The sequence below is a fragment of the Alosa alosa genome, chromosome 15 (assembly GCF_017589495.1).
Source record: "Alosa alosa isolate M-15738 ecotype Scorff River chromosome 15, AALO_Geno_1.1, whole genome shotgun sequence".
In the NCBI taxonomy this organism is placed as follows: domain Eukaryota; kingdom Metazoa; phylum Chordata; class Actinopteri; order Clupeiformes; family Clupeidae; genus Alosa; species Alosa alosa.
In genome coordinates, this window is record NC_063203.1 from 858,664 (window position 1) to 880,656 (window position 21,993).

The following is a 21,993-nucleotide window of genomic DNA, read 5'->3' on the forward strand; positions in this document are numbered from 1 at the left end:
CTTGCATTGTGAAGAGCCGTGTAATAAGCACTGGTAATTCCTCAGAATTACATTTTCTAGTTATTATTGTTGTTGTCGTCATCATTACTACTGTTATTATTACTGCCATTACAAACATGATGTGCCCATAGAACATTAGTCCTCTGATGTGTATGTTTTGATTCTAATTGCCAAAGCTACTTTCTTTCATTGTGTCACTTTGTTTCATTGAGTCACTCAAATGTCTGATGCTGAAATAGTTTCAACATTTTGAATATCAGTGTCGGGTGAATTAGGAAATGCCTTATGGCTGAAAGCTGCTTGGGATCCCCCCTGTCAAGCAATAACCATACAAAAAGTTAAAAACAGATGACATGATGCGCGTCACTGACATAATGCGCAAATAATATACCCTAGATATTCCAATATATTCGAATACATGTGTTTATTTTAGAGGGGATATTCAAACGTCATTTTTGAGCAATTTTGACAGCCCTAGTCCACTGTAGGCTACGCCAATCATCTATTAACATCTTCCACCTAACCCCGGTGAGTGGGGGTCGCTATAATGCGTGTGAAATGGCACCATTGAGTAGCCTATGCGAAATAGCCTTAAAATCGTTCCGGTGTTGTGTGCCTTCTGGTTTCTCCACCTACTGGTTTCCTTGCACATTACAGCCACTCGGACCAAATACATGTAAAAAATATATGTTTTGAAAACTAGCATTAAACTGGATTCAATCCCGCAAAAGCAACTCTCATTGGTGGTTAGTATATGAAGTAGGGAATTGACAGCAACATATCCAATCATATTATGACAGATGCTGAATTTAACATAAACTGCGATGTTTGATTTTAAATGAATGTAAATTTAGACTGTAAGCTGGCACACGAGGGTGCTCGATGTTTTCAGTGGGTGCCCGAGAGACGGAGCACCCACGGTATCGGCGCCTATGACAAGCGTATCTCGCGGTTGCATGCATTACAAACAAACATGCAATGTGAACGTCTGGGATTGGGGAGAGCACTAAATGAAGTGCTTATATGGCAATGGTAAACCCTAGTTCACAGAAGAGGTTGCTGCACTCTGCAGGAAAAAAGTTCTACATTTAAGAGAACAGAAGAGACAAGGAGGAGTATAAGACTGCCAAGTATAAACTTCGTTCTGCTATCAGAAAAGCTAAACTATAAATATAAAAGTATAAGTCATCCAGGAGGCAGAGGTGTTGGCCCCAGCCGTGGTGCAACTGGCTGGGGCACCTGCACCGTACGCCGGCGACCCGGGTTCGATTTCCGCCCCGTGGTCCTTTCCGGATCCCACCCTGACTCTCTCTCCCACTCACTTCCTGTCACTCTTCACTATCCTGTTGCATTAAAAGGCATAAAAGCCCAAAAAATATACTTAAAAAAATAAATAAATAAAAAAGTGTGCGCAAACTTTTTAAAAGACAAAAGGCAGGGAAAGCAGCAGGACCAGATCAGCTTTCCCCAGCTGTTTTTAGACAGATCAACCTGCACCTGCCTTCACTGACATTTTCAGCACCTCTCTGCAGCAGTGTGTAGTTCCACAGTGTTTTAAGGCTTCTACCATCACTGCGGTCCCGAAGACAACAAAAATAACTGGGCTTAATGACTTACGGGCCCGTTGCCCTCACTTCAGTGGCTATGAAGGTGTTTGAACGTGTGGTACTCTGCCATCTGCAAACCACAGTATCACCGCTGATGGATCCCTACCAGTTTGCTTACCAGTCTAACAGATCTGTGGAAGATGCCATCAACCTAGGAGTTCACTCTATACTGCAACACCTGCACACATGATGTTTATTGACTTTAGCTCAGCCTTTAACACCAATGGTCCACTCATCCTCTTCTCTAGGTTACAAGCCATGAACATCAACTCTGCTCTGTGTCACTGGATACTGGACTTCCTGAGGAATAGAATTCAATCAGTCAAGGTTAACATTACAACATCATGCCCTCTGACCCTCAACACTGGAGCGCCATAAGGCTGTGTGTTATCTCCTCTTCTGTTCTCCATGTACACTAATGACATGGGATCTCACCATCACTCTGTCAAAGTATACAGATGACACCACCATCATCGGCCTCATTAGTGACAATGATAAATCCCAGTACCACAAGGAGGTGAAATGGGCTACGGACTGGTGTACTGAAAACACGCTTCATATCCTGTGGGTCTTGATTAATGTTTCCTGCAGAGTCCAAAATGGATGGGATGATTGATTTCTCTTTTTTGTGTTGGAGTAGATTTGCTAAATATTTACTGTTTACTTTATTGCTGTATTGAAAACCATTATATTTCAGTTGTTGCATTTGGAATTGTGTTTTTTTCTGTATGATATCGTCAAGTTGTGTTCTGAGTTTTTTTTAATTGGGGGCCAAGCGGCGAAGCTGCGAAGGCACCCATTGAGTTACTAGCTTTTCCTAATATTGGGGGCCAAGCAGCGAAGCTGCGAGGCAACCCATAGTGATTCTACGTATTCTTCTTCTTCTTATTATTATTATAACAAAACGCTAATTTGCCATTAAACCATACAGTAAAAAGTTGGGATATTCGGCACATTGATTCGGTTCAGTCATATCTTTAATTTATCAAAGTTTCAAGTCTGCACTTTGAGTGCTCTAGCGCCACCAACATTTAAATTTTTTTATTACATCTATGCACATAACGTTTGAACGGTACACCACATTTTGAACATTAAGGTATATTTGGAATCCTTGGATGAGACCGAACTCAACGCAGATGTGAATTTATGAGGTAAACGTAATTGATCAGGCTGCCATATTGGATTTAATCAAAAACACCTAAAAGACATCAAAGTTGGCAAAGTTTGTCCGATTTTCACGAAACTTGACGCAGATGATCTTCAGACCATGGCTCATAAATGCATTGCTTTTAGTAGCCATTTTCAAAACCCGTCGCCCGTCACGACCAATCAAGTTTGGCAGCGAAGCCGCCAAACAGGAAGTGAAGTGATCTCAGCAAGGCTTTCGCGTATCAACACCAAACTCAGTACAGGGTCTCAGGACCCAATTAGGAGGAGGCTCAATAAATGTGATGACTTTTGACCTATAGGTGGCGCTATAATTACCAAAATTACGTTTTAGCCTGTAACGGGTCATGTGTTTGGAATCAAAGCATATTAGTGATTTCTGTTAATACCTTGAGAGGTCCTTAGGCCAACACATGCCAACATGTGACGTCAACATAATTAAAACGACCTCCATATTGGATTTCACCAAAAACATTTAAAAGGCATCAAAGGTCACAAAGTTTCTCCGATTTTCATGAAACTTGACGTAGATGATCGTCAGACCTTGACTCATAAACGCATTGCTTTTTGGAGACATATACAAAACCGGTTGCCTGTGACGACCAATCACGTTTGGCGGCAAAGCCGCCAAACAGGAAGTGAAGTGATCTCAGCAAGGCTTTCGCGTATCAACACCAAACTCAGTACAGGGTCTCAGGACCCAATAAGGAGGAGGCTCAATAAATTTGATGACTTTTGACCTATAGGTGGCGCTATAATTACCAAAATTAGGTTTTAGCCTGTAACGGGTGATGTGTTTGGAATTAAAACTTACCAGTGGTTTCTGTTAATACTGTGGAAGGTCCTAAGTCCGACAGATGTGAATTTGTGGCGTCAACGTAATTGATCTGACTGCCATATTGGATTTAATCAAAAACACCTAAAAGTTTTCACAGGTCGCAAAGTTTATCCGATTTTCATGAAACTTGACGTAGATGATCGTCAGACATGACTCATAAATGTATTGCTCTTCGGAGCCATATATGACCCCTGTCGCCCGTGACAACCAATCAAGTTGACAAACCAACAACAGGAAGTGAAGTGATATCTCAGCAATGCTTTCACATATCAAAACCAAACTAGGTATATGGGCTCAGGACCCAATCAGGAGGACACTCAAGAAATGTGGTAAATTTTGACCACTATGTGGCGCTATAATCACAGGAAGTGGGCTCATATTTCTGCAATGCTTTCACGTATCGAAACCAAACTTGGCTCATTGACTCGGGAGCACATCCTGAGGACATACAATAATTTTAGCGACCTTTGACCACTAGGGGTGCTATGATTTGCAACACTTTCTCGTATCGACACCAAACTTGGTACCTGGACTCGGGACCACATCCTGAATAAGGACAATACATTTAGTGACCTTTGACCACTAGGGGCGCTATAATTAGCAAAACTTTCTCGTATCGACACCAAACTTGGTACATAGACTCGGGAACACATCCTGAAGATGCACAATATATTTAGTGACCTTTGATCACTAGGGGCGCTATAATTATCAACACTTTCTTGTATTAACACCAAACTTGATATGTGGACTAGTGACTACAGCCTGAGGACGCACAATACATTTGGTGATGTTTGAGGTGTGCGTGTCTGTGGGGAGCCATCGGGGTGTGTGGTGGAGGAAGTTTATCTGTGTATGTGTGTGTTTGGGACGGGGGGGTTAATTGGGTGTGTGTATAATGTAGCAACATTGGGTTGCCATGACAACTCCTGCTCAACTGCTTGGCCCCCACATTGCTGCTTGCAGCTATTTTTATTATTATTACACATCCGCCATTGGAGTCTATGGCAGCCCATAGAACGCCTGGCTAAAAAGTGCAGAAATTTGGCAGAAAGTTTCGGAACACTCCACTGACCACTCACGCTCATTTACGGACCCCTAAACCCAGCCGTCTAGCGCCACCAACAGGTCAAAATCTGGCCGAAAATTGAACCGCTGGGTCTAAAGTTATGAAATTCGGCAGACTGATTCAGCACTGTCCCATGATCACTCTCACCAATTTACAGAACTCTATGCCCAACACTCTAGCGCCACCAATGGGTCAAAACTGGATTGCATTAACGCATGTGACCATTGAACGGTGCATCTGATTTTCACAAATCAGGCACTGTTGGAATCCCTGGACCGACCTAAGTTCAATGACTCCTATTAAGTCACTTTCCGCCATATTGGACCTCCGCCATATTGGATTTAGTCTAAACTCTACAAAAAGTTTCAGCGTTCACAAATTTCATCAGATTTTCACGGAACTTGGCGGAGATGATCTTCTGCCCGAGCCACACAAACGATACTTGTCAGATTTTTCAATTTCATTTTTGTTTGCCCGTGACAGCCAATCAAATATGGTGATGAAGCCGACAAACAGGAAGTGGACTAACATCTCCGTGGACGCCTGAAAGTGAACATAACAAAACTTCGATACCATTAGTCAGGACACTGTCCCAATCACTCACAGCAATTTTTATGCATATACATTGAACACTCTAGTGCCACCACCAGTTCAATGCTGGACATGCGTTCATGCGAGTGATAATTTACTCTTTTGTCTGATTTTCACAATTTAGGTAGCGTCTGAATCCTTGGACCATCCCGAGTTCATCGACCCTTATCCCATCACGTTCCGCCATATTGGACCTCTGCCATATTGGATTTAGTCCAAACTACGAAAAGTTTCAGCGGTTAAAAATTTCATCCGATTTTCACAGAACTTGGCGGAGATCTTCAGACCGAGCCGCAAAAACGATACTCGTCAGATTTTTTAATTTCAAGTTTATTGGCCTGTGACAGCCAATCACACATGGCGACAATGCCGCCTAACATGAAGTGGGCTAACATCTCGGCTACGCTTTAATGTATGAAGTCCAAACTTGGTACAGGGACTTGGTATCTGATTGTGAGGACGCAGGAAATTGGCATCATTTGGCCTCTATAGGGGGGCGCTGCAATACAGGAAGTGAGCTTGTATCTCAGCAACGCTTTGATGTACAAAGTCCAAACTTGGTATAAGGACATGTTACCTGATTATGATGACGCCCTAGGAAATTGGTATCATTTGGCCTCTATAGAGGGCGCAGCAATACAGGAAGTGAGCTTGTATCTCAGCAACACTTTGATGTATGAAGTCCAAACTTAATACAGAGACAAAGTACCTGATTGTGAGGACATGCAAAGAAAAGTGGTCTCATTTGGCCTCTAGGGGTGCTGTAATAGACAAATTGAGCTCACATCTCAGCAACTCTTTGGTGTATGAAGTCCAGGGACACGGTAGCTGATTCTGAGAACACACAAGGACATTGGTGTAATTTGCGCCTCTAGGGGCATTATAACAAAGTAAATGAGCTTATTTCTCAGCCATTCTTTATCCAATTGCAATCAAACTTGTTGTGAGTGCTTGCTCATGCCATGGCAACTCCATTCCTGCTATAGCGCACTGCTTGGCCCCGCATTGCTGCTTGCAGCTATATTTCTTTTTGTTTTGGTTCACTGGGGTGGTGGGATATTTCATTTGTTAAATGTTTGATGTTTTGTTCCAATGTGTTTTCCAATTGCTGTTGATGTTTTTGCTTATATGAGGAGTATGAAATGATTTTGCCTCTGATTACGGCTTTCCCAGTTTCCCATAGCAGTGAAGGAGAGGAGTCCGGAGAGTCGTTCATCTCCAGAAAGAATGCCCACTCTCGCCTTATAAGGGTAGTAAAGTCAGGGTCTTCTAACAGTGATGTGTTGAATCGCCATGTGGTTGAAGTTTTGGTATATGTCTGAGTATTTATAGAGAGGGAAACGGGGGCATAATCGCTAATTACTATTGAGTGGATTGTGTTATCTGATATCTTGGGTATTAGTGGGTTGCTGACTACGGGGCAGCCGTGGCCCACTGGTTAGCACTCTGGACTTGTAACCGGAGGGTTGCCGGTTCGAGCCCCGACCAGTGGGCCGCGGCTGAAGTGCCCTTGAGCAAGGCACCTAACCCCTCACTGCTCCCCGAAATGCCATTGTAGCAGGCAGCTCACTGCGCCGGGATTAGTGTGTGCTTCATCTCACTGTGTGTTCACTGTGTGCTGTTTGTGTTTCACTAATTCACCGATTGGGTTCAATGCAGAGACCAAATTTCCCTCACGGGATCAAAAAAGTATATATACTTATATACCTCCAACTGTCGCTAAGGCCATAGTCCTCCATATATTGGTTTTATTGTGTTAGTGGAATGCCAAGTTCTTGAGTTGCCAGAGGTGCTTGAGCGGTCAATTGTGGGATTAATGACAGTGTTTAAGTCTCCTGCTATAATGAGGTAATGATAAATGAATCAACATTTTTCGGAACTTTTACACCAACCTCTATTCCCTCTCCCACCAACCAACACAACTGGAAATAGACACCTTTCTAGACAATGTGACTTTACCCAAATTAACTTAAGAACAAACCAACACTCTAGACGCACCTCTTAGCCTCAATGAACTCACCGAAGCACTCAATAAAATTCCTAGCAACAAATCACCCGGGCCAGATGGACTCCCAGCCGAATTCTACAGAAACTTTTGGGACCTATTAGGACCACTATTCAACAGAGTAACTAAATTAAATTAAAGTAGAAATTAAATCCTCTTCCACCATACCCACATACATGAATACAGCAGCTATGACCTTATTGTTAAAACCAAACAAAGATCCATCTCAGCCCTCTAGCTACCGACCTCTCTCACTACTGAACACTGACTTGAAAATGATCACCAAAGCACTAGCCACCAGAATAGAAACAGTCACTCCCATACTCATTCATCCAGATCAGACAGACTTCATTAAAAATAGACACGCCACAGATAACCTCCGCAGACTGTTCAACCTAATCAATATATCACAAGAATCACAACAGAAAACCATGATCATTTCACTTGATGCAGAAAAAGCTTTTGATAAGGTAAATTGGTCATTTTTATTCAACACTCTCCACAGGTTTGGCTTCGGAGAATCGTTCATCCATTGGATTAAAACATTATACACATCACCAAGGGCCACAATCACCACTAACGGAATCACTTCACAGAGTTTCACACTGCACCAGACAGGGTTGCCCACTCTCGCCTTTCCTCTTTGCCATCTTCATTGCCCTTGCAGCCGCAATACGACAAAACCACATAATCAAAGGAATTCAGGCAGCAAACGTACAACACAAAATCAGTTTATATGCAGATGACCTCTTACTTTATATACAGAACCCACAGGTGTCACTTAAAGAAACTTTCAATATCATCAATAGATTCTCTAGTGTTTCACATTACACCATCAACTGGAACAAATCAATCGTACTGCCCCTTTCCGATAATGCATGGGATTCTGGAGCTCAGGATACTTCCCCCCACTTTCAAACTGGCAACATCAAATACCTAGGGATTCATGTGTCCCCCAGGCTGTCAGAGCTTTTTAGCCTCAACTATACTCCTCTCCTCAGGAAAACTGAAGACGATTTCAGACGCTGGTCAAAACACCCACTCACACTCATCAGAAGAATAGCCGCCGTCAAAATGAAAATTCTCCCTCAGATTAACTACCTCTTCTCCATGATCCCCACTACTACTACCACAGACAATTGGTTCAAAACTCTCAATTCATTAACAACGCAATTCTATTTGAAAGGGGAAAAAAACAATATCACTCTCAACACTGCAAAATAAAAAAATCACATGGCAGCCTTGAGGCACCAAACTTCCATCACTACTTCCTGGCAAATCAGTTACAATACCTAGTTAATTGGATCAACATACAAAATAACAATTACCCATGGCTTGAACTAGAACAAAACCAATGTACAGATATCAGAATAGCAGACCTCCCCTTCTACTCAGAATCGATCAAAAAATCCAACTTCTGCCAACGCATTACCATCAATTCAAGCCTGCTGGAAAACAAACCAAATCACAAAATCATCACTAGCACTAAACAGGTACACCCCACTCTGGCACAATCCAGTGTTCACATTACAGAATAAACCTTTCCACTTCTCCACATGGGCACAAAAAGGAATCTCACATCTTCACCACATGTTTGACAACCACCAATTCATGTCATTTGATACACTGACACAGAAATAAGGGGTTGGGAGAGAACAATTCCTTCAATATCAACAGCTTAAACTTAAAATTAAAGATAAAACAAGCCTCACCAACAACACATTACAACCATCTGAACTTGTAGAAAAAATTATGAAAATGAATAACTTCAAAAAATTAACCTCCCAGCTATATACACTGATCACAAACCTAAAAACAACAATAACACTCCCAATAACTAAGTGGGAAAATGACTTGGCGTTCTCTCCCAACCCTGATTATTGGGAACAAATCTGCAATAACACATTTTCCATGACCACTAACACAAATGTACAGCTTATACAGTATAAAGTCATTCATAGATCTCACATCACTCAAAGTAAAATGTTTAAAATGGGCTTAACCACCACAGATATTTGTTCACAATGCACTTTAGGTAGCACAGACGACTATCTGCACGCCATGTGGCTCTGTAAACCTATCCACTCTTTTTGGGTCACAATCACGGAGGCACTATCTAACATCCTGGACTCCAGAATTCCATCATCTCCAACACTCTGTCTTCTTAATGACATTTCTGAAATCCACATTACGCAACACTTAAAAAAACCCTTGCTCATCTCTCTGTCGCTAAGAAAGTAGTCCTCCAAAACTGGAAATCAAAGAAATCATGCCATATCAATCACTGGAAAAACTTAATCACAGAATATATTACAATAGAAAAACATCATGCACATAGACAGAAGCAAATATCAGCCTTTGAAAACACCTGGTCTCCCTTTCTATCATTTTTTTATTCAACAAAACCATAACCCCAAGCTCCCCCTTTCCTTGCCCCCTTCTCGGTCTTTATCTATCTGTTTATTTGCTTGATTGAATTAATTAGTTGATTAATTAATCAATTGATTGATTAAACTTAATTTATTTATTTATTTATTTTATTTAACCTTATTTCCTCCTTCCCCCCCTACATTCGCCACTTTACATATAGACACACACTAGCAATACCCAAACATAGCATGTTACCAAAGCCCTTTACCATGACCACTCACAGACCTTTCTATTCAATTACAAAGAACTGAGTCCCATCCTGTCAGCTCTGTCATCGTCCTATCCCACTGTCTGTCTGCGTGTCTGCGTGTGTGTCTGTCTGTCTGTATGTCCGTTTGTCTGTCTATCGGTCTCACTTGTCTACGTTACCTTATTGCGTTTCATGTGTTTTATGTTTCAATTCACGTGGTGCTATATGATACGATTCCAGGGTCACATAAATGGTTGAGGTAGGACAATTGTATTTGCACTTGAAAAATATGTTACTTAAATAAAAATAAAGTTGTCCTCCGAAGAGGGGGGGTGGTGGTGGGCCAAAAAAAAAAAAAAAAAAAGAAAACAAGCTTCATCTTAACGCCTCAAAAACCAAAGAAATGGTTGTGGACATGAGAAGGTGGCCTTACACCAAAGCCCCATCTATTATATGTGAACAGCCTAACCTTGACGGACTCCTTTAAATTTCTTGGCTCACATTTCAGCCATAATTTGACCACCACCCACCTTATCAAAAAGGATTTAAAAAAAGAGACTTTATTATAAAAGAGACAACTGAAAAAGTTTCATGTCAACAAAACCCTTTTGGTGCTCTTCTACAAAGCCATCATTGAAAGCATCATCTCATCCTCAATCACCGTCTGGTATGAGAGCTCTGACAGTCGCACCAAGAGGAAATTAGAGAGAGTTGTCACCAAAGCCTCCAACATCACTGGTTGTGACCTTCCCAAGATCATCAGGGACACCTCACAGAGTTCGTACGGCTTAGCCATAAGAATGGCTTCATTTTGATAGCGTGCAAAAAGCAGATTTCCAGTCTGAGCTGGACACGGCTATGTGTTAGCGCAGATGCATTGCAACTGTGCTGTGATCTTGGCTCTGCTGCCAACACGGTCATTAAAACAGCCCAGTTTTCCCTCAACCTCCTATTTGAAATGTTCAGTCACATTGAGGAAAGTGTTCTCAAATAATTTCAGATCCCACATTTCGATTCCTCTTGGACTTGTTTTGTCAAATCAGCTCCCTAGGTTATTTTATGTTCTCTGTATGAGGTGAAGTTTCATGTTTTGAGAATGACGAGTTTGTGTGCAGCAGCACCAATACCAAAATCATATTAGCATAAATTTTCCATTTTTTTTTTTATCTTTGGCATGGATATCAAGGAAATAACATATCCTATTGAAATCCCCTATAATGAATAAATTAAAAATGCGTTTTGACTGCCGACTGCCAGGACGCCGGCGCGCCCTCAGTGGTCCAGTGGCATCTCATGCTGTGCGTGCACAATATAAAACTTAAATTCAGTTAAACTATCATCAGACTATTTGTCCTACTAGTTTGTCTTTTTTCATTACACTAGAGTTTGAATGGAGTAGTGAACAGCAAACTTGACGGGCCTATACATCATCAATATGTAGGCGATATATTTTTTTTAACCAGAAGAATAATAGCATTGATTAGCAAAATTGAATAGCAATGATTGTCATTAAATTAAATACTGCATTCTGACTAAATTAAATGCTCAGCTCTCTTCTGTTGAATTTAGCAATCAATTTAGTAATGCCTAAATGTTGTTGATGATGATTGCTGACAATGAGAGTATACAGTATCCCCTAGTCACATAACTTTTCTTTTTCTGTCAGCCCACAGTTCCATGATTCTATTGACATGTTGCAAATTATCTGACAAGAAAGCACCACCATGCATACTCTGACTTTCACAGTGAAAAGGCTTTGCTTTTAATTGTATTATTATTATTATTATTATTATTATTATTATTCTGTATTATTGTGTTATATGTTCCAAATGTAAAGCACTTTGAGCTGCATTCTTTGTATGAAAGGTGCTATACAAATAAAGGTTATTATTGTTATTATTATTATGGACCAGCAGTATTGAATGCTGATCTAAAACATAGCCATAGGTGGCGACAGGATTGTAGCAGTTGCAGCCACTGTAGCAGTTGCTACAAATGGTGGATTTAGAAGTGATAGTTGGGCAGCAAGTGGAGTATGAATGTGTGTGTGTGTGAATGGGTGAATGTGAGGTAATGAAATTGTAAAATGCTTTGAGTGCTTGGAGGAGTGGAATAGCAGTATAAATATGCAGTTAATTTACCATTAGTTACAGAAAATTACAATTGGAAGTTAGGAGAATTTGATTTGAGTTTGATTAGTGTGTGACCCATGCTGTTGCTGAAATATGAGTTAAATCAGAGGTGTATGATATATGATATATAATATGAGCTAAACACTGCTGAGGCGCAATTTCAATGCTTCATGTGGCACCTCCTTTTGCCCAATTTGTTTTCACACTAGTGTTAATTTTATCACCTATTTTTAATTTAGTCTTAGTCTTAGTCTTGTGACGAAATGTCCTTTTTAGTCTTTGTCATATTTAGTCATTCAAATATCATTTTTGTTAGTCAAGTTTTAGTCGACTAAAAGTCTCGTCATTTTAGTGTAGTTTTAGTCAAAAAGAAAACTAAAGGTATCTTAGTCAGTTTTAGTCAACACATTTTAGTCTTTTTTTATAACAAATTATTTCTGATTACCATTTGAGTCAAATAGTGTTTCACACATCTCAATTTTCCAACAATATTGTGTGTCCACAGGGCTACTCGTCTGTTATAATTACTCATTCTGATTTTTTGTCAGTCAGTATGTTTACATGCACAGGTAAGTCAAGCTACAGTTATAGCTTGGCTGGGATTTGACCATAGACAGTAAAAGATTTGACTGGACCACTGTCATATTCGTAGACCAGTGTTTCTCAAAGTGTGGTCCGGGGATCACTGGTGGTCTGCAAGCTATCCCAAGTGGTCCGCGAGCAGACGTGGTAAAATATAATATAGATGAGTTGTTTGCAATATAACTTGTATGTAAATCCAAACAGTTCTGCAACACTGTCTATGTAAGATGTCTATTTTTTTTTTTAGCTAGGGTTAGTTAAGTGGTCCTGAAACTGAAAAAGTTTGAGAAACACTGTTGTATTAATGTTTTACTCCGCCTCGCTAGATGGCGATATGCGCCCAAACACAACACATTCCCCAAACAGACTCTCCATCTTAGCCATAGCTAACCTGCTAGCGAACTTTCCATATTAGCTTACTTGCTAGCAAACTTTGCATCATCAGTCTAACTAGATGAATAGTTGACATTACATGCTGAACATTTTCGTATGGACATTCTGGGGGATGTTAATTTGTATGAGAGAAGCTTCAACTTCTGGGTATGTAGCATTGTGGCATAAAGCTTAGGTAGTTAGCTTGCTAACTCTGGCAGAAATCTCTAGTGTTCTTGTTCCATGTAGTTTAGGTGTTGCAGCCACAGGGTTGCAGCAGCAGCACGTAGACTAGCCTACAGGAAAGCTGTTGCGTATGAACTCATTCGGAATATTTTGAAAACATAACAGCTAGATATTCTGTCTTCTCATTTTGTAGACGAACATGAAGGGAGATTTTATCTTAGTTTTTATTTCATGCAAAACATTTTAGTCTCGTCTTTTTTCGTCAACAATAATGCATCTTAAGATAGTCTTAGTCAGTGTTTCAGGACATTACTGCCGTCTCGTCATCGTCTCGTCTTAGTCATGGAAAAAAAAGGTCGTTGACGAACATATTTCCTCTTGTCTCGTCTGACGAAATTAACACTATTTCATACTTAGTATATAGCTTTGATGTGCCAGAATGAATAAGCCTATGAAGTTTCATTAAGATCAGCAATTTACACTGGAACATATGACTGCTGAAATTTGATTGGCTGTTAGCGGCCATTTTGAAGAGTGAGTTAATTGACTAGGCAGAACGATTACACAGGCTTTTATGTTTTTCAAACTGGTGAAATCTTCACTGGTCATTTTTGCAGGCTCGTGCAGCCTGAATTAGACTGATACAATTTAATAGCATTTATGCTGGCTGTAACGTTAAGATGAAGCAGGATATGAGTTTCACAATAGTGTGCATGATGGTAGACGTTGTTTAAATACTAGATATACCACAGAGTGGTACAAAATATGACCGCCACCCAGTCCAGCACATTCTCTACACAAAAATAAATCATGCTCGTCATTTTGTCTCCTACTCCATCCCCTACTTCTGTGTATGTAAATGAGTGTGTGCATAGCTTGTGTTTGTTTTTTTTTTGTACATGTGTGCTTCTGTGTGTTCCTGCTTGCCTGCATGTGTGTGTGATTTTATGTGTGAGTGCGTGTGGGTGCGTTTATGTGTGTGTGTGTGTGTGTGTGTGCATGCGGGCGGGCATGCATATAGGTGTGTTTGTGTGTGTTTGTTTGTATGTGTGCGTGCGTGCGTGCGTGTATGTGTCTGTGCGTACGAGTACGTGTATGCGTCTGTGCGTACTTGTGTGTGTGTGTGTGTGTACATGCGTGTGTGTGCGCGTGCGTGCGTATGCGTGTGTGTATTAATATGTGTGTGTGTGTGTGTGTGCGTGCGTATGCGTGTGTGTATTAATATGTGTGTGTGTGTGTGTGTTGTGTGCTTGCATGCACACATTTGTGCGTTAAATACCACAAGTATGGTTTGGGAGACCTGCGCACTTGAACGAAGTTTGTACGTTAAATGGTTTGAGCTAAAATATACGTACAAATTTGGTTTCAGGAACTAGAAATTCAATTCCAAGGAATTACCAGTGCATACAAATGCAAAAAACAGAGATAGTTGCTAGGGTGCTGCTAAGGTAATCATAGTGGTTACTATGCTGGTTGCTAGGATAATCATGTCGGTTGCTAAGGTGGTTGACATTATGGTAGTGGTTGGTAGTGTTTTGCTAGGGTAGATATGGTGGCTGCTAGGCTAAATAATGCTGGTTGCTAAGGTTATGTTACTATGGCAGTTGATTGGATGACACTTTGGTAGTCATTGCTAGATTGTTGCTAGGGTACTTGAGAACTACTTACTACTGCTGCTAGGATACTTGAGAACTATATAACTGATTGTACCCCTGATTATTCAAAAGGCAAAAAGTCCACAGATTGACATATAGACCTCTCCAAAGCTGCCTCGTCCTGGCATCCAGGCCTCTATGTCATATTTCCTGTAGGCTGGGGGACCCAGCTCCTGAGTGGGCATATCAAGGACTCTGCAAGACCAACAATAGACACAAAAGGTTTGCATGTTGTCCTTTAAGTTCACACACACGAAAAATGAAAAATGGAGTTAATAAAGTAAGATAACCTAAAGTGGAGCTCAAGGGATGAAAATATTTCTTTCTGGAGGGATACAAACTCCTGGAGCATCTGGTCACTCTCCTCTCCAGACTCATCAGCAGTCACCCCAAACATCTCCACCTGCACATATCTTGCTTATTATTTACACCTGTGACATGCTCTGTGCACACATTAATGCTCTGTGAAGTGCATCATCTCCTTCACCTTGTTAAAGTGATGAACTCTGTAGAGGCCCCAGGTCTCTCTGCCAGTGTCAGTCTCTGCCCGATAACACGTGCTACTGCACACAGTTCTGCAATAAGATCCAATTCTGATTAAGTGGCTGAATAACTCTGGCTTTGGTGAATATCTGTCTTCACAACACCAGTGGTTTTTACCTGACCGGGAGGTCCTTCCAATTTACTGCATGATCCATGAAGTAGCCTGATAATCAAAATCAAATTATCTTTAAATAGTGAAAGAGAACAGAGCAGAGAAAGTGTGACTGAGGCATAGAGGACCAACATGTCACTGCCATCCTGGGTGCCTAGTCTGAACTGCCACTGACTGTGTAAAAAGACGGAGGTAATACCTGCAATGCCTACTTCTCCTGTGCCGGCCAGGTTGAGGTCAGGAAAGCGGAATTGGTCGAGGGAGTAGACCTGAGAGTGGTGAGAATAAGGGTGTATGCCACAGCCCTCCTGGAGAGAGGAGTAGTAGCATCTTTAAAACACTTCAATACATGTACTTTAGATTTTCTTAAAATCAGCAAGATATACAGGCATCAAGATCTTATAGGCTATATTAGCCATCCTACACAATCTGAACTATGGTCATAACATCTACATCTTATAAGTTATTCCCTGTTATATATTGTTCTTAAAGGATGTTATTTCTTTCTTGTTTGTCAAGCAATTCTATTATGTTTACATTCTTGTCTTTTCATAGTCATAGTTAATATTTAATAATAAGCAAAGCTATTGTAATGTTCACTTTTGCACTACCACCACTGCACACACTCTACCATAGCACCTTATAATGGCCATTGCATCATATGGTCAGTCCATACCTTTGTAATCACTTCACAAATTGTTACATTTCTGTGAGTGATGTTTATGTATGCGAGATATATGTGTGTTGCTACTGGATGCCTAAAATTTCCCTCGGGATGAATAAAGTATCTATCTATCTCTATCTGTCTATTGGCGAGTGCCCTTGTAATATAATTGATATATGTAAGTCGCTTTGGATAAAAGTGTTTGCTAAATTAATAAATGTAATGTAAATATTCTAAAAGTTTAAAAGTGTAGTTCTCCTGTTTATTCGCTTGGAAAAACGCCACGTTTCATGTTGTGTGACCTTACACATTTTTATCAACTACTCGTGCAACTGTATTTAAGTAGGGAAAACGTGGATGTTTTTGATTACTGCCATCTTCCTCCCTCTATGGCTACGTCTGAGCCCGCTAGCATAGCAACATGCTAACACATTCGCGCCGCGCATCAGAGCGTTTGAGTGCACATACCGACACGGGAGAGGTATGACTCAACTCGTGAAAGTTAAGGTAAGAATATATATTACTACTGACATTGGGTGGCGTGTTCCTTTGCACATTTTCCTTATTACAGGCGTCAATGACAACAACACTTAACATAGTCACTCACGTGATTTCGGTTTTGATTTTCTAATGGGAGTAAGTGTTTGTGACAACATGTCATGATTTGGGAATATTTGATCGCTGTTTTGCTATACAACATCTTTCACATAATGAATGTACACTCTAGAAAGTGAAAGTAGGTCTACTATGCGCTCCGTGTTCAATAGTCCCGCACCATTCATGCTGCTCCATTATTAGATTAATGTTATCAGACAGCGCTGTAAAATGTGTGTGGGAATTTCTCGCATTATGATGGCTATAGTTGCGGGAAACAAATAAATTATGCACCTGCAATCCTGTGCTGAAATTTAGGCCCTACAGACTCAGAAACAGCTTCATCCCCAGGGCCATAACCATGTTGAACTCAAACAAAAACGAATCACCTGTTGTCAGTGGATTAATGAGTTACTTTGACCATACTTACAAACACTGCTCCTTTCAGTAAGTCAGGCACAGTCATAGCGATGAAGCCCTAAAACGTGTGCAGACAAAAGTTTAAGTTAATTGTAATAATTCAATTCCCTTGAATCAAGTCAGAACATTTGGGGCCCTATCTTGCACCCTGGCGCATGGCGTAAAACTCGTTTTCCACCCGGCGTAAAGTTTATTTTCTTATTTTGTACGTTTATTTTTTAAACAATGCGCCCAGGGGTGTGGCAATTAACAACTTAGAGAGTGGCGCATTGTTTAAAAATCGCTATTGTACACCACCTAAAACGCATTCCGCCTGGTCAGAAGTCTATGGAAAGTCTTTTATGTTATTTCAAGAGCGCATTGTCATACAGTCATATTGGCGGGTGCACAACGCACCATCCTTCTATCCTCCATGAATGCGCAAAAGCGCACATCCATGCAAAACATTAGAAATTACCCGATTAGGCTACAATAGAAAACAAAATTAGAATAAAGATATTACGAAATACATCTCACAATGCATATGCAAATTGGTAATGATGGTTAAAAGTGATTAGGCGAGAGCAGAGCTGAAGACGCACCATCACGAGATATAAGCAACTCCTCTGCAGGATAAACGTTGTTTTATTCAGTCATTCGAAAAATATTAGGGTAAGTGCTGCTTTTTCCAGCCTATGTTTTTGATGGTAACTCATTGTCAGTCAATAGTGAAAGTAACTTACTGCCTATAACGGTCTTGTCGTTGACTGACACCATGGTGAAGTTAGTTTCACTTTGCCAATAGGCCCTTACACACTGCCAAAATCCCCGCAAAATTATGTACCAGATTCGCGGAACGCCTGTCCTTTTCACATAGACCGAGGCAGAACGGTGGGACGAAGTGTCTCACCAAATTTACTACCAAGCACCCTAGACATTTTGCCGAGAAAATTCGTTCCGGCACCAGTGTGAATGCGTTAAGGCAGAAAGGGGAATCTGGGCGGGCATTTTGATGATGTTACATCATGTCCAGCCCACAAATCTGACAAATCTTGCAAATCTGCCTGATCAAAAGCAGCAATAGCAGAGACAGCACATTATGACAATCTTTAAATTCACAAAGTCTCCAGTCATTTAACGCCTGCTAGTGTTGACTGTAGCTCGGTATGCAATCGGTTGCCATAATAGGCTATCCTAAAATCCAGCGATAAAACAAAGCATGAACTCATGAGCGTCTGTCCTATATGTATCTATATGTATATCCTCTGATTGTAATGTTTACAGATATCTAGGCGATATTTGTAACATTTATTTTTTATTTAGCCTGTTATAAAATCATGTAGCCTATTGAACAATTTAAACACATTGTGAAACCTAAACCCCAAAGTTGGAGACATGCATAGGCTATAGACATTGCTGCAAGTTTAAAACCGGATTACTCTGGAATGGCTAACTGAACAGGGGAATGCTTTACACCTTTGTGTTCGGTAAGGTCTGCTGTTTATTCTGATATATGGTTTGTCATGTGTTAAGGGAAAGTTCGTGAAGTATTCCACCGAGATGAATGGGTAGGGAGACGGGCGCAGAATGTAATATGATTAAATTAAAGTTACTTTTCTCGCGAACCGTTTTCCATAACAACTAGCGATTAACATAGTTTAAAAGCTGAGAAAAAGCGCTCGACATTTGATAACGAAAACACTCCCAATGTGGACTGGACATCCTACTAAATTTTAATAAGCTTTTGACGAGTGACTTTTGATGCGCTTTAGACTGTCATGATAGGGCCCCTGATGTTAAAGCAACACTTTACCTCTGTCGCACGCACGCTATTTGTTTATCCAGCACCGGCTTTGCAAATAACGATGTCCACAGACAAGGTAGAATATTTTGCATGACTTATAAAAGTACGATGTATTGCGACATCAGATGCAAGTCAAATTTGTAGTTTCTTATGTCTCATTCCATCGAACTACAGATCCGCTACCCGATCTGGCAAACTTACATAGTGCGGTTATAGCTGATAGAGGGCCGCGAAGTGAATGCAGAATTGCCGTTCCCCCTGTTACGAGTTGATGAACCACTGAAACGATTTTGGAAACATTATTTTAAGGTATAAAAAAAAAACTTTGGTGTTGCTTTAACATTTAAAAATTGTAATGACTTTACAACCAATATGCTCTGTGTGCTCACTAATTTAAAGGGGTGATAGAATGCAAAACTGAGTTTACCTTGGCATAGTTGAATAACGGCAGTTTGGTATGTAATATAAACATAGAGGGAACCTCAAAATCTTATAGTCACCTCCTTTGTATGGAAATCTCAGTGGCTGCACCTTATTTGGCTCTGGTCTGTACCTTTGTAACGCCCCGAAATTTACATACACACCAGCCCACTTCCAGCTTTACGCAGTTCCTTCAACGGAAGTTAGATGACTTCGGTAGGCTAGATGGTCAAACACGGCCATATTCGCAGATACATCATATGTTTGGCTTTTAAATGCTTGGATTTTGTGAAACTTTTGTGAAGCGAGAAATGCCAGTACAGAATACGTAGGCTCTTACTTGACAGTCAGAAACATTTAAAGGTGCTCTAAGCGATGTTGGGCAACGTCACTTCCTGTTGACGTTCAAACACAACAGAGGGCTAGTTCGCTACTCCCTCCCTCTGAAGTGAGCAGTCATTGGCTGCAAGGTAATTAATTATTCATGTGGAGGTCCGGAAAACCATAAGGGGGTGCTAAATCTGCCAAAACGGACACTGTTTTATTCTCCACTCGGCTTGTGAAAGAACATCTGAGCATTTATTGGACTGACCTAAGCTGCATACCTTCTGTGTGAACACCACAGAACAAGGTCAAATGCTCTGTTCATTCATTCCATCACCCCTTTAATCACTAATCTAAAACAACAAACACATAGTTTTAATTATAATAGTAATCATGGGGAAGAACAAGGTGTGTGTGTGTGTGTGTGCAGGAGTGTCCTGGTTTGGCAGCCACTTACACGGCGCTGCAGCAGGTCCAGCACAAAATTCTGCAGGGCTGTCTGGAGCCTGGCCCCTGCTCCTCTAAGGTAGTATGACCTGTGTCCTGACACATGGGCTAGACGTCTGAGAAAACCAAGAGGTCATCTTATAGTCATTTGTTATTGGGGAAGCCATGGCCTAATGGTAAGGCCTCGGGCTTGTAACCGAAGGGTTCCTGGTTCCCCGACCAGTAGGAAAAATGTGGGCGGGGGAAGTGGTTGAGCACTGCTCTCCCATGCCCACATCCAAGGCTGAAGTGCCCTTGAGCAAGGCACCTAACCCCTCACTGCTCCCCGAGCGCCGCTGTAGCAGGCAGCTCACTGCTCCGGGTCAGTGTGTGCTTCACCTCACTGTGTGTGTTTCACTAATTCACGGATTGGGATAAATGCAGAGACCAAATTTCTCTCACGGGATCAAAAGAGTATATATACTTAGTCGTCGTCGTCATCATCATCATCATCATCATCACAGATAAAATCACATTACAAGGCTTAAAATACATCTGGGCGGCCACACATGGGTCTGAGTGCCCATTGCGACCCAGGTTCGAGTCCAACCCATGCTTGTTTCCCAATCCCACCCCTTGTCTCTCTCCCGCTCGATGTAATCAGTGAATTAACTTTCCAGACACAAGTCTTTAAGGCCCGAGTATACTTCTGCTGATACGGCTATTACTGTATGTATGGTAATGCGGCCAAGCATATCTGCGTATCAAAGTATGCTCCCGTCACACAGTGAAAGTATGCTCCTGTCACACAGTATCTGCACCGCACAAATCTACGGCAAAAATGACTATTTTCAGTCAAAGTCAAAATAGATCACATGTGCATGCATTTCTGTGAAAACTAATATAGAACTGGACATATCTGTGCTTGCTTTGACATGCATTGTTAATTAAATGATGATAACAAAAAACACATTTATTTCACAAGAAATTGTGAGTATCGCTCATCAGCTGTTTAGCAGCCCATACAAAATGATCAAACACCATTCTATATTTTGAGGTATAGATTTGCAAGTAATGTCAAGTGCTTATCCTGTTTGTGAAACTACCCACATTTACTCAGTTACCGTATCAGTTGAACAACAAAAAGCACTTCTACTGTTGATTACAAGCAGCATCAGATAATACTAACATGCATCTAAAGCCAAGAGTTGCTAAAATGCTGACATTTTTTAATGCAAATAAAAATTGCATGTGCAAAGCAAAGCAATATATTTTTGACATTGAGACAGTTAATCATTGATATGTCATCAGATTAAACTAAAACAATATTATATTGAGCATGGTGGTGGTGAGATAAACTGCAAATTATAGAAGATTTTTTTTACCTTTGCCTGATGATGCCCAAAGACTCGCCAACCTCTAGATGACCTCTGACTTTAAAATCAAATTCTAAACAGAAAGCCACAACAAATATGCATGACAATATAGGGTTGACATGATTTGCTTATCATAGCATTTTTTTTATTCATACTTTACAAAGCATCACAACTTTTTCAGAATTTGGGTTGTATTCAACATAGGTAAGTTCAGTTGAGGCATTAAGGATATGAGAATGTGTAGAAAGAATGTTGTTTTTAATTCCCTAAGGCACTTTCTAACTGGGACCAGCATCATTCAGTTGAGTGTTTTTTTTAGTCCAAAATGGCGGCCACATTTGTTGCTATGGAAAATACATTTGAGTTTCGCCTTGATACTCTTTGGAAACAATGTTATGCTATGCCAGGAACCAATTACCAATTTAGCTAACAATAATGTCTCATTGTGATTCCACACACAACCAATTTCGAACTGATATTTTCTTATAATAGAAATATTAGCAAGACGCC

At 40.7% G+C, this 21,993-nt stretch overlaps 1 protein-coding gene across 6 annotated transcripts in view; it reads right to left on the minus strand.

Annotated features, from left to right (window-relative positions):
- The window catches only part of sars2 (seryl-tRNA synthetase 2, mitochondrial), a 59,246-nt gene that overhangs the window by 6,471 nt on the left and 30,782 nt on the right, over positions 1 to 21,993 (minus strand). For 5 of the 6 annotated variants that reach the window (XR_007195803.1, XR_007195804.1, XM_048263989.1 and 2 more), the window contains exons 6-13: positions 21,493 to 21,556; positions 20,139 to 20,244; positions 17,165 to 17,212; positions 15,676 to 15,784; positions 15,482 to 15,527; positions 15,309 to 15,396; positions 15,112 to 15,224; positions 14,923 to 15,016 (exon numbers count right to left, since the gene is read on the minus strand). Coding sequence is in view for 4 of the 6 variants with exons in the window: in XM_048263989.1 (XP_048119946.1) it covers positions 14,923 to 15,016; positions 15,112 to 15,224; positions 15,309 to 15,396; positions 15,482 to 15,527; positions 15,676 to 15,784; positions 17,165 to 17,212; positions 20,139 to 20,244; positions 21,493 to 21,556 (668 nt within the window). In the remaining 2 variants the exon portion in view is untranslated. The remainder of the gene's footprint in view (positions 1 to 14,922; positions 15,017 to 15,111; positions 15,225 to 15,308; positions 15,397 to 15,481; positions 15,528 to 15,675; positions 15,785 to 17,164; positions 17,213 to 20,138; positions 20,245 to 21,492; positions 21,557 to 21,993) is intronic. The other variant, XM_048263991.1, reaches the window with a different exon arrangement.